We start from the raw sequence: 13,794 nt of genomic DNA, 5'->3' as shown, positions 1-13,794 counted from the left end.
TGTGTGTGTGTGTGTGTGTGTGTGTGTGTGTGTGTGTGTGTGTGTGTAACCTGCCCTTGTGAGGTGATGTTCAAAGGACATGGGATCATCCTCCTCATATTACTGTAATAACACATAGAATACACGGTTTAGGAAATGGTGAGGAAAATACACAAAGCTTTGTGAATGTAGTTGAACACTGAAGAGTTTTAAGAAAGAAAGGGATGTTAAACAATAGGAGTGGTCTAAAGTGTCATGTGCAGCTTCTGATGTGCACATGCACTAATGTGGGGTAAAAGCAGCCAGTGCGTAACTATCAGGTATGAATGCTTAAAACTTTTTTTAATATATATAGTTACTGTTTTAGAGAGAGTTTATTAATATTCTGTGTAGCATTTATGGGATTACATGGATCAGTTTCAAATTCAAGTGCAGCGTGAAAGTAAACCTAAAGTTGACCTGCTGAAATAAACATTTTAAAATATTGATTGTAACTGTGACAAATTTTCTTAAAAAGGACTGTTTTCTCTAATTTCAGAACAGGAACCCTCGATTAAAAATTTAAAAAAAAAAGTTTATCTTATTGGAATAATAAAAGCAACTCATGCTTTCATCCCTTCAGCACAACAATAAGCCGAAGCCTTTTAGCACAGAAGCAGATTTGAAATTTTAAAAATGTAGGCTAATCTTCGCCTCTCTTAAAGGGCTACTTTTCTGTTTTATTTTTAAAAAATTATTGCTTTGAAGAAAGCTTCCATGTGACGACTAATAAAGTTGTGATGTGAACAAATTTGGTGTTCAATGATGTCACGCAGGATTAGATGAAAGAATACCACCGGAGAGACATTACTGTACGTTCAAAAGAAGACATCAGAAATTACTACACTAAAATATGGTCTTTAAATTAAATTCAACATGATTTAAATTTTAGGTGAATGTGTTGGTTAGTTAAAGTAACAAGAACTTCAAATTAGAAATGACTCATTGGTCTCATTTGAAGCAGAAAGATTTGTATTCACTAATTATGTTAAATATGAGGCGCAGAAGATGACCGTTCATATTACCTTTAACAAGATTAGCACTTAAAAACAATTATTTGTTTGCTTGAAATTATAGTAAAGGTGCGTCTCAGTTTAACGTGTCCTTAATAAATGCACTTTGACGGTCAAATCAGCTGCATTTCAAAAGCCGATTTGCGGCCACGGGAGCGTGCACGGGAGGACTCGTTGTGCATTGCTTTGTAATTTAACAAAAATAACCACCTAGAAATGTTTATTTGTTCGACTTTATAGTAAAAATGTGTCGCAGTTGAATTTTTACTTAATAAAAGCACTTTAATGGTCAAATCAGCTGCATTTCACCGGGGCGGCGCAGCGAAATGAAGATAATTTGACGGTTGCTCCAGGCAAGCTGGACGAATGTGGCTTCTGTGGCAAACAGACTGTGTCATTAATAGCCACTTTTTACCTTTTACTTGACACAGCAGCATGCCATACTGCTCGAGCGCTTTCTAGCGGCTGGAAATGGTAGTGTTCAGTATTTTCAGTCAGAATGAATGAAAACGGTCATATCTTAACCAAAAATTGTTTTTTAAATATGGGTTAAAACAAACAAAAAGAATAAGTTGCTTCGGCGTATAAGTCACAGGGCATGCTATTTATGCAAAAAACTGCGACTTATAGGCCGAAAAATACGGTAAGTGGTGTTCGAACTCATTTTAGTAAGTAGAATTAGTGAAATTTTCTTCTACAGTGCCCTTCACAAATGTTTGGTTGAAACTTGAACTGAAAACTTCTCTAGTAATCGAAACGGGAACGTTTCCTCGTCTGATCAGCCTGGGCTTGGAGTCCTGACTGATGAAGATGATTTCTGTCCAATCATCTGTCACTGCATTAGAATTCAGTTCTTGCTCCAGATACTGGTCTGTGCAGCTTTTATCCTCTTCCCATGGGGGACACATGTCCCGAAGCCCAACCAGGATGCATTATTTATGTCTTTTTAGAAGAATGACAACAAACAACATTTAGTTGCGGTTTTAATCATTCACTGTCGTTTTCTTTTCATCCCTCACGATGCCGTCCTCTCCACCAGACCCTCTTCATGCCTACTTGGGTCTGTGTGGTCTGTCTCTGATCGGAGAGCCCAGCCTGCAGAAAGTCCACCCCGCTCTGAACATCACCCAGAGAGCCTTTCAGCACCTCCAGCAGCTGCAGCAGACGTGGAGGGAGAACAGCTGCAGCGGACTGCACTGACAGCAGGATGATTTAAAGCTGAACAGGTTCAGTAATCCAGACCATCCGTCAGTTATCAGCCGAACTTGTGCTTCTTAAAGACATTTGGCTTCTCAAAATGTTTTTTTTTTTTCTTAAAGATAATGTTGCAACGTTTTAAACTTTGTTGTTTGAAGCCACTTTTCTTTTGTTAATGCCACGCCTCTTTGCTGCCTTTTTCATTAATATTTGTCAATCCCAACGTGCTATGTGGTTTGTGAGAAAACTATAACGTGCCAGAAAGTCCAATTCATTAAAGACTTGAAGACCTTTAAGATGCCTTTGTGTTTAGTTACATAACATATTTACCCATCTCTACAAATGATAGAAAACTTTGTTCAGTTTTTTTTCTTCTGTAAATGTAGGAACTGTAACAACTTCAGGCCTCGAGCTCTTCACTCTCCGCTCATCTCAGCAGGGATGGTGTCTCTGAGCTTCTCGCTGCTACGTCCTCTCGTTTCATCACTGCAGGCTTTTTTGTTTAAAGATCAAAAGATTTAAATAATAATGGAGCCGCTTGGGTGAAAAATTAGTTTAGACATCTGAAACTACCTCAAGGGGCAAATCTGTAACTTGTTTGAAAAAGATTTTAAAATGGATTTAGCAAAGCTCTCATTTTTTTTATTTCTTTAATTCTAAAAATAATCAAATCTGTCCTCTTGTGGAATTCGTAGCGAATTCCTTATTTTGTGGAAATTAAAGCATTAAAGCAGCTGTATTTGGTTCTGACACCCCTGCACTGTGCTCATTCACCTTTTTTTAAATTAAACTCCCTGTACAGTTGTGGCCAGCTGTGGATCTAAAATAGAAAAGATCAGACGATGGCATAACCAGAGGAAATGTTTGTGTTTAGCCTGCACTGGGGGGGGGGGGGTCATTGTTTTCAGTGCAGCAAGGATGTCGAGTGAAACAAAGAACAATGAGCTCAGGTGTACAACAAAGTGTTAGCAGAGTTCCTCTGTCATCTAGATGGTCGCTGCCATTAAAAACCACTTGATTTATTTTAGCTTGAAAATAAAATTCAGGTGAACCACGAGCTGAACTCTGCCTGTACCTCTCTTGCCTTCACGTCAGCTCGTTTAACTCTGAGCAAAGCAACATTTCCAGCTTCAATTATCCCCACACACACTGAATCCACTTCTGTTTCATAACGAGGCCACAACATGAGCAAACACCTGCTCCCTGAGATGACACGAGGAAGAGACGGTTTCAAAGCAAAGCAGAAAATCAGAGAGACAGGCGTCCGCTTCATCTGCAGGAGTTCATCGTGTTTGACTGGATATCGAGAACAAAAAGAAGGATTTGTCTCCCTTTCTGTCGAACTGTGATCTTCTTTTAATGTTTCGCAGGGCAGAAAAGGAGAGAATGTGAGAGGAGAGGTGAATAAATAAATAATCTTAGCCATCAATTATTAAAAGTAAACTGTCGGGACTGGAGTCCCCCTCTTCAAACCCAGACCCCAGCTTTGATGCAACATCGGTTGCTTTTTAAAGACAACGGTTTGTTCTTTTCTTATTCCACCACTTGGACTGGGAAAAAAAAAGCTTTGCAACATTTCCTTTATTTCTGTTTTTCCTAAATATTGTTCCTACGTATAAATATATGCTGTATTTGCTATCGAACCCTTGTCGTGAATTTGTATAATTAATATAATGAGCCATTTTTGCCACTAATTGCAGATTCTGAATTGAATCTCAAACTTGCATAACCTGACGTGTTCGTCATGAACTTCCGGTGCTTTTTAAATATTCTGTTACATAATTTAACAATTTTATGTCAGTGCATCATAATGTTGTTTTTGTTGTCTTAAAACTTTAGTAGCTTGAGTATTTTAAGTCAGAAATTCACAGTAAAGCCAGATCTGTTTTAAACAGGCATCGTTTAATGAAACGTAAAGTTCCCAGATGTCCCCTCGTTTTTTCTTCTTCTTCCAGTTTAGATTGAATAATTCGCCTACGTGCCTCGTGTTGTATTATTTTAAGTTGCTGCTCTTTAAATGCTTTTGTTCTTGGTATTTTTTTGCTTATTTGCTTGAATATTTGTTGAACTTGCACAACCATGTTCAATTCACCTGCTTCTGATCAGGAGGGATTAATACGAGATTAAATCTAGAAATGTATATGATTTTTAAAATGATAGTAATTTAATGCATGGATCTGTCTCTGCAGCAGTTTTCATGTCTTTACTGGAACGTTTCCTTCATTAGTTGAAGTCGTTTTCCACTGCAGACGATGCACAGCTGCAGTAAAAGCTGTGAACAGATTCTGAAATGCACGCAGCCAAAATATCCCACGCAGTCCATCATGAGCGCTTGCGCTGTCGTCAAACACTGCTATACATAATGTATTGAGAAACGATGCAACAAAAACTGTAACTGAATTTATTTTTTCTATGCTTTTTAGGATACAGCGTAAAAAAAAAAAAAGGTAAATGTCTATAAATATGTGACTTCTGCTGTACAAGTGCTCAAGAACAGGAAGTGTTTATCCGTATGATGTCGTCAGAAGTAAATACGCGGATGTTTGTGTGTCACATGTTCTAGCACTTGGGTTTTGACTTTGAACGCAATAACGTTGATTCAAGCTCGGCACGCAAGCTGTATGTATGAAAAATAAAACGTGTTCACTTTTACAGCTGTTTGGTATCTCTGGGTTTGTTTGTCACATAAAGATTGAGGAAAAACTCGGAGTGAAGAGTAAAAATACAAATATGTTAAAGCTTTAGAGTAGAATAAAACCAATTCTTGCTTTTTGCAGGGCAATATTTTGATAGGTAGAGAAAAGAAGTTAACTGGAATGACTAGTTGGTTTTACACAAACTTCTAACGAGAGAGTTTACATTATACTTTGTAACTTTACGTAACAGAAAAAGAAATCTACCTTGTACTTATCAGCAGGGCTTAATTTGTAAACCGATTGATGCTGGAACACAAATAGCAGGCGGGTTGTTGGGGGTCTGGGGATCTTCCCCCAGAAAATTTTGAGTAAAGCAGATGCAATTTCCTCCATTTTGGTGTATTTTAACGGGTTGTTAAACATCGATGTCTATCTAAATTTGTAAAAACTTCGCTTCTATCAAGCATCCTAGCTATTGTTTTGACAAATTAGCACCGTTGTTTTGATACATAATATGAATAATACACATCAAACGGTTCTCTCGTTTATAATAAGTAATCAAAATTTTATTATTGACACCACTTAAACTGCCGAACTGATTTGCAATTTTGTTGTACTGTTTAATTATATTTTTGAGTGTTTTTTAATAAAATTGTGTATTGCCTTTGAACTTATAGGGGCAGGGATTTTTTTTTAGAGTAGAGGCAAAAATGCTTTCTGAAGGGACAGATCGTATGTGATAGAAAGAAGCTCGTAAGTGACTGTTGTGTTTAAAATTAGTGTTTATACAATTATTTTCAGTTTACATATCCACTGTAAGTTTTATTTGTTCAAGTCGATCATATTTGTCCATAACTTTATTATGAGTAAGCCTGAGAGTTACCGGATCCAAGCAAACAGTTACCGGAACGCACCCTGTGTTCCCTGATTCTGTTCCGGCAGGATCCAGCTCAAATTAAGCCCAGGTTATCAAGAATAACACAAGTGAAATGAATAAAATGTTTTGTCTACAATCGTGAGTGTTTTGTACAGAGAGAAAAAAGTAACTTTTCTATCAGAAAATCTCGAAAGTTTAGTCAAATTCAGCTTACCGGTAGTCTTGGATAGAAACTTGTCTTCAGGTCGGCTTTGCTTTTCCCACTGTTCGAAAGGCTCAGAAGACCTCAATGAAAACTTTTTTAAGCAAAAAATTTGCTGCAACAGTTTTTTTTTTTTTTTTACACGGATGCAAACTACGTAATATGTCTGCTTAACATAATTTCAGTTGTCTGATTTTTTTTTCAGTGTTATTTTTTTATTGCGTCTTTCATCAACGATTTATGGTTAGAGTAAATAAAACGATAAGATATTTTTAGTCTGGTTTTTGTGATGGTAATCGGTAGACGGTGATCGTGGGGGAAATACTTTTATTTCAAACAGCTTAGCTTTCAAAACATTTTAACCTCTATGCACCAGATTACCGGTACTTTAATCCTGGCTGCTTCTTCAGCTTTTGAATCTCAGTTCTTCTGTCACTGATTTTGATAAAGAATTTGTGAACAGTTGAAGAGGGATACAAATAATTACCGTATATATACCAGTCGTTTTTCTTGTTATATTTTAAGACGCTAACTAACACTAACTCCTTTACAACACTTTGTGCCACATCGCCAATTTCTGCCTAAGCAGGTATTGAAAGGTAGAAGGTTATAACTGACTATGTTGCGCCAAGCTACCATTTTTACCACACAAGAAAAATACCTCCTGTAGAATTTGAAAAATAAGTTGACAATAAAATAATGTATAAGTTATGTAAGCACAGGGACACTGGAATAAAGGCTTTGACTTTTGAGATGTCAGACATTGAACAAACTTATGAATGGGTCATTCTAAGAAACCAGTCACACAATTAGAAACACGAGTGATTTGATCACAACTTTTCAAAAATATTGCACATTATCTTTAAAATCATCTTTAAGTCAAAACAGGAGTTTCCTTCTTACAAGTTTTCTCTCCTGTATACGTTCATACAAGGGCTCTAAATGAGTGATACATTAGAGAATTCAAATGTTGACGTCTCTCCTTACCACCGTAGTTTCTCAAAGATGGAGCATGTGATTTAGTGACTCTGTTGTTCTTTTTTTATTTTCTATTTTTAAACAAATGGGACAACTGGTTAGCATTTTTCCCATTTTGTCTCTCATTTTCATGCAACGTGGAAGCATTGTCCTCTCTCTTTAGTAGGTCAGTGACTAAGACCTAATTAAAAAGCTGTGGAGGAGGGGAAATTTCACTGATCACACATGGAAGCACATGCACATATCTGTTCCCACCTGGGAGCTCACAGCACCGTCACAGGCTCTACAGTTGGCTCTGACATGGTAATCTGAGCCAAACAAATGTAACGGGCTCCAATTGGGACGATGAGGTCATGCACCATTATTAACACCGAATTAGGCATTTTGCGATTTTAGCGACTAGAGGGCATTTCAAAAAAGGAAAAACTTGAGGTGGAAAGAGATTTCCCTCCACTGAATATGGACTAAATCTGTCTAGAGAGTCTCTCGGAAAACTTATACCTCTCTTATTTTGCATAAAGTCTACAAAATGTCCAGTGAATCTGGTTTGGTAACATCCGATGTTCATTTTAATTGAAACAATCCTGATAGTATGATTTTTTCCCTTATTAAGTTCCCCGTACGGCAGAAGATCTGAGAACTTGAAGCTTTTCTGACATTTTGAGGATCCTGATAAAAAGCTGTTTGCGTCACATTCAAATGCAGCACATTTACTACTTTGATCTGTGTGATGTTGACTCATAATTTTTAATAACCCTTAGACACTGCTGGATTTAACTCACTGACACTGTAAAACATGCCAATCAATGTTATATTAATTATTCAGTTAGGTGGAGAGCGCTCTGGTTTATGTTCCTTTTTATGGGACAGTTAGGGACCATCTTCGCAGATATTACACACGAGCACTGGCAAATTAAAAAACACTACATGAACATAAAATCTAAACTAGAGAAATTACATTTCCTGTGAAAATGCAGTGTGAATGCTTATTGCTGAAGAACTTGCTGAAAAACAGCTGAAATCAGCTAAACAGCTGAAATGTAGGTGAAATGCAAGAACAAGCCTGTTAACAGAAAAAAGAAAGAACACACATTTGTGGAATTAGGTTTAAATAAGCAGAAAATTGGTATACAATTTAGAAAATTACCTTAAAAAAGATTAAATTAACAAAAAAACAATTGCTGAAAAGTTGCTGAAGGCAGAAAGAAGCTTAAACTGCCAGAAGGAAATAGAAGGAGCTGAAATAAGATAAAAATGTAGAATTAGCTGAAAAAGCTCAATTTAGCACAAAACAGCTAAATGATAGCTGAAATAGCAGAAAAAAAACCCCCTGAAAATAGCAATAAAAAACTGAAAGGAGCATAAGCTGAAATTAGTAAAAATAAGTTAATTAGGCTGAAAGAAGCAGAAATGAGCTCAAAACGTGGAAATTGTTTGAAAATGACTAAAATTAGCTTAAAAAAAGGGTAGTTGAACAGGTAGAACTAACCTAAATTAGCAGAAGAAAGCGTAAAGAGCACATGTTTGTCCAGTTAGGCTGAAAGAAGCAGAAATGAGCAAACAAAATGATCTGAAAAAAGATGAAATTATCACAACCCCCCCTCCCCGCTGAAAAGTAGCTAAAATAGGCAGAAAGAAGCTGAAATTAACTAGAAGGAAGTGGCGAGAGCACGATTTTACTGAATTAGGCTGAAAAAAATTGAGTGCAAAAAATGTGGAATTAGCTGAAAAATCTTAAATTGGCATTAAAAACATTAACTGAAATAGTAGGCAAAGCAGAAACTTGCATAAATAAGCTGAAAAGAGCGTAAGAAGCTGAAATTAGCAGAAAGAAGTTGGAAGAAGCACAAAAATGTTGTAGTTAGCAGAAAGAATCTGAAAGGAGCACAAAACAGCTAAAAGTAGCTGAAATAAGTTTAAATTTGCACAAGGAAGCTGAAAGAAGCTGAAGCAGAACAAAAAAATGAAAGGAGCAGTAAAAAGTTGTAAACATATCTAAAGATTTTGAAGGAGGTAAAATGAGCTCAATTCATTTTCTATGAGGAAAAAAAAGTAGCAGAAAAGGCCAAATATCTCAAAAAGCTAAAGTTGCACCAAAACCAAAAGTTATAGCAGGATTTTTCTGAATGAGCTGAACGTTTTGATATTTGATTTGTTGAAATAGCTGGAAAACTGCAGGACAAGAGTTGCGCTAAAAAACGTACAGAAGAAAAATGAATGACAATAGTGCGAATGCTTCATTCACACAATTAAAACGGAATGATTCTTGGACATAAAATAATGATGGTGGGGATTCTTTGTTCAACATGTGGATTATATAACGTTTCAGTGTGATCACTTCAGAACATTAATGCTCTCCTTGTGTAATTGCACCTTTATGAAGACCTTAATTTGTCTTTTTTGAAAGTTCAAGTTTTCTTTTATCCTCTGAGCTCGAGTTCCCACTGAATTGTTTACACTGTTTGCGTAAAGTCTCTTAATTAGCTAATTGTCTTTCACTGAATGGAAATGGTGATGCAATTGAGGATTGAGTAGAACTTTATTTGCATTTTCCAACTCCAAAACCCTGACAGCTTAACAGATTATTACGCAGTTATTTGACCGTTTAGTTGCTTTAATCTGGCCTAAAGGTTTCTAAGAAGATTCAAATCACACCAGTGGATTAGACATTATAATATATTCAGGAAATATTTAGACCTTTTGCAGCAGTGAAGTTATTGTAGATTCAAATAAAGAGTTGAGAAAAAAAAAAAAGAAAGTTGGGACTGGTCCATGTCCCACCACGACAACCTCCTTCTTTAACAACAGTCTGTAACTGAGGAGAGCAGCTGCTGGAGGTTTTGGAGGGGAATGCCGTTCCATTCTAGTCTGATGTAGGATTGTAGTTGTTCAAGTTTCTGTCGTCTTTGCTATTTCATGATGCACCAAATGTTGTGAGAGGTCTGGACTGCAGGCAGGCCAGTTGTTCAGCACCTGGATTCTCAGCCATGTTGTAACAAATGCAGTATGTGCTTTAACGTTATCATGCAAGGCTGAAAAATATGCCATGTTTTATGTCCTGTATATACTTTTCTACATTCATGGGACTTTTCCAGACATGTAAGCTGCCCATACCAAGGACACTGGTGCAACCCCATTAGAGAGGTAGGGTTTGTGGGCTGATAACAGGCTGGTTGATCCCTCCTTTTTTTAATAGAGGGGGACATGACGTTTGTGGTTTCCAAAGATCATTTTTAATTTTGATTTGTCTGACCACAGAACAGTTTTCCACCTCACCTCAGTCCATTTTAAATGAGCTTTGATCCAGAGAAACGGATGGTGTTCACCTTTGCCTTCTTCCTTGCGTGATAGTTATTTAACCAGCGTCCGTGGATGGCACAGTGAACCGTACGTCCAGATGATGACCTGTGGCTGTGTTCCAGTGATGCTCATAACAAAATCAGACTTGTGTTTAATGCAGCACAGCCTGAGGGCCTAAAGAGCACAGCATCCAATACTGACTTTCAGCTTTTCCTTTGAGCTCAGACTCACCCTTTGTTAAAAAAGAGCTGTAGATGATGGAGGCTTGCTGCTCCACCTCTTTCTTTTTCATACCACTTTTACAGCTTTTTGTTGCACCCTGCTCCATCTTTTTAAAATTAACTGCCTCCATCAAAGTCAAAAAGACCATGAATTAAGAAGCACTATTTCTTAGTTTAAACATGTGTACTCTGATCTAAAGTGAATAAAATATGGGTTTATGAGATTAGCAAATCATTGCATTCTGTTTTTACACGTTACACAATTATGGTTCTGCTTGAGATTGGGAATAAACAAAAGGCTTGCAAATGTAACTGGTTTATCTTTCTTTGTCTGCAAATGGCTGCCTTCATTCCCTTTAGAGACAAAGGTCAGCTGTGCTTCATGGCCTTCCAAAGCTGATCTTAAACCTGCTGCACTGATATCAGACCATGTCAGACACTGGGGACCATTTGGAGATGATTAATTGTGTCATACTCCGTTTGCTTCGTGTCCGTTTTTCTCCAACAGGGTGGCCGGGAGGCCATCTGCTGACGCGGAACAAGTGGCATTTGCCAGAAAAAAAAAAATAGAAATACGAACTTAATCCGGGTTCTAGCTGCAGGCCCACACCTCTTCCTAAAAAAATAAGAACAAAGAGTTGGGGATGAGCAGAAATGGGCGCTGCCAGCCATGCGTAAACTTGAACTGATGGCACTGACAGATTCAAGACCTCCCTCCCCTCATCTCCATCTTTTCATTTTAAGATTGGGATTACTCTGGATATTTTTAGCCGGTTGGTAGATAAAACAGGAGGCATTCTCTCAGGGGGGGCTGAGGACAGATGACAGATCGAGTGGATACAAAGAGCTCTGTGCGCAGAGACGTCTCGGCTGAGGGAGATGGTACAGTAATGGTGGGCGGGGCTTCCCCTCACCGGGAAACTGGAGCTTCTTCTGACAGCGAGATGTTCTGCTGGAGGAGGAGGAGAGAGGATGGAAGTGATCCGGGGAGCAGCTCCTGTTTCTTAAAGTCGTCTCCACCGTGAAGACGCAGATCGTCATTTTACGCAGCAGCTCATGTTTACTGGTTCTCCTCTCTCCACGTTCTAATCTGAGGCAGAACCGCTTCGGATATTTAACCATCGTCGTTATCATCACCACCACCTTCATCTGCAGCCATGTCAGACTCCGAGGACATGACGGAGTTCGGCAACATCGTGGAGCGGATCGAGCGGGGCGAGGTGGGTGATCATCCGGATTGTGTCCTGACAGCAGCGGGCTGTCTGTCAGAGAGCAGCCGGCAGCAGAGGCTCCAGGCCGGCCACCACCTCACACTGTGCTATTCTATTCTGTTCTGTTCTGTTCTGTTCTGTTCTATTCTATTCTATTCTATTCTATTCTATTCTATTCTATTCTATTCTATTCTATTCTATTCTATTCTATTCTATTCTATTCTATTCTATTCTAGTCTAGTTTATTCTAGTCTAGTCTAGTCTAGTCTATGCTATTTTAGTCTAGTCTAGTCCAGACCTATTCTATTCTACTCTATTCTATTCTAGTCTAGTCCAGACTAGTCTATTCTATTCTAGTCTAGTCTAGTCCAGAATAGTCTAGTCTAGACTAGTCTATTCTAGTCTAGTCTAGTCTAGTCTAGTCCAGACTATTCTATTCTATTCTATTCTATTCTATTCTATTCTATTCTATTCTATTCTATTCTAGTTTATTCTAGTCTAGTCTAGTCTAGTCTATGCTATTTTAGTCTAGTCTAGTCCAGACCTATTCTATTCTATTCTATTCTATTCTATTCTATTCTATTCTATTCTATTCTAGTCTAGTCTAGTCCAGACTAGTCTATTCTAGTCTAGTCCAGAATAGTCTAGTCTAGACTAGTCTATTCTAGTCTAGTCTAGTCCAGACTATTCTATTCTATTCTATTCTATTCTATTCTATTCTAGTCCAGACTAGTCTAGTCTATTAATTGATAAACTGTGTTGTTGGCCTATTCAAACTAAAATACCACCTGTTCAATTTTTTTCACAGAAGAAAACGAACATTGTGAGTTTAACTAAAAAAAATATATATATATATATTTCCTGCGAAAATCTAGTATGAATGCTTATTGTTGCTGAATGATTTTGCTGAAAACTGCTGAAGAACGCTAAAACTTGTAGCCTATTTTTTGTATATGTTTGATAGCTGAACTGCCACTACTTGTTTAATATGAACAGTTAAAATGCAGCCAAAAAATAGTTGAATGATTTGCTGTTCAATAGTGAGCAAAAGCTAAATTGCTTAGAATTGCTTATTGGTAGCAAACTGCAGCTAGCCAGAAGTAGCAAAATGAGCTAGCAAAAAAGCCAGAAAGAGCTGAGTCAAAAGTATTTTGACTCCACCACATGTACCACATGAGGTGCGAATGACAATAAAGAAACTCTGATTTAAACATCAGCAACAAACGCAGAAAATGCTAGCTTAAAACCAAAAGTAGCAAAACAGCGAAAAAGCATGAAAGGACTAGTTTAGTGCTAGAATTGGCCAAACGCAAATAAAAAGCCAGCTAAGCTAATTTAGAGGCAGAACAATCAAAATGCTAGAGCTACAGTAGAAAAATGCTAGCAAATGAGAAGAAAAAGCTAGTTTAGAATCAGAAGTAGGGAAACGTTAGCAAAAAAGCTGAAAAACGGTAGCTTAGAATCAGAAGCAAAAAAGCAGAAAAGCTAACTTAGAGTCAGAAAAATAAAAAAAAAGAAGCAGCAAAAAAGTAGAAAGATGGTACCTTAGAATCAGATGAAGTAAAATGCTTTTTAAAAAAGAAGAAAATGCTGGCAAAGAGCGAGAAATGGTAAAACGCTAGCAAAAAAGCAGGAAAAAGCCACACCCCCAAAAAAGAAGAACATTTTAAATATATCAATACCAAAAAATCAAAGCAGGAGTGTCCCGAACAAACTGAACGTTTTGATGCCTTAATTGCTACCTTAAAAAATGTGGGACGAGTTAGGAAAAAAAATGTTTGGAAGACTCTTGAATTTAGTGTGGATGCTGTTATAAAGAGAAACAGGACACCTATAGTTGTGTGCTTAACAACATTCACACAATAAAGAGAAACAGGAATGTGGGCCACTTGGAAACAGTGTGTTGAGACTGAGCAGTGGGTTTCTAAGTGTGCGTGTGTGTTTCTATATATGGAAGGACTCCACATGGCCAGAATATGATGATATGATATCTCCCCTCCAAGTTGGCACAGTTTCTCTTTTATTCATGCGTGCATGGAGCTGTGAGGAGGGAAACAAGAGCAGAATGCAGGCAACTGTTTCAGTGCAGCCATATTTGGTGAAATATATATATATATATATATATATATATATATATATAT

General features: G+C 37.5%; 2 protein-coding genes across 3 annotated transcripts in view; both read left to right on the top strand.

Annotated features, from left to right (window-relative positions):
- The window catches only part of pggt1b (protein geranylgeranyltransferase type I, beta subunit), a 15,527-nt gene extending 13,043 nt beyond the window's left edge, over positions 1 to 2,484 (top strand). The window contains exon 9 of the mRNA XM_037681001.1: positions 2,071 to 2,484. Coding sequence (XP_037536929.1) covers positions 2,071 to 2,231 — 161 coding nt within the window. The 3' untranslated portion in view covers positions 2,232 to 2,484. The remainder of the gene's footprint in view (positions 1 to 2,070) is intronic.
- A 9,115-nt stretch (positions 2,485 to 11,599) lies between these two features.
- The window catches only part of trim36 (tripartite motif containing 36), a 31,217-nt gene continuing 29,022 nt past the window's right edge, over positions 11,600 to 13,794 (top strand). For both annotated transcript variants that reach the window (XM_037681006.1, XM_037681005.1), the window contains exon 1: positions 11,600 to 11,662. In XM_037681006.1, the coding sequence (XP_037536934.1) occupies positions 11,600 to 11,662 (63 nt within the window). The remainder of the gene's footprint in view (positions 11,663 to 13,794) is intronic.

Source organism: Nematolebias whitei, chromosome 8 (assembly GCF_014905685.2).
Source record: "Nematolebias whitei isolate Nwh7 chromosome 8, NemWhi1, whole genome shotgun sequence".
Taxonomy (NCBI): domain Eukaryota; kingdom Metazoa; phylum Chordata; class Actinopteri; order Cyprinodontiformes; family Rivulidae; genus Nematolebias; species Nematolebias whitei.
Note: the sequence above shows the minus strand (reverse complement) of the source record. Positions and strands in the feature narration are given on the sequence as shown.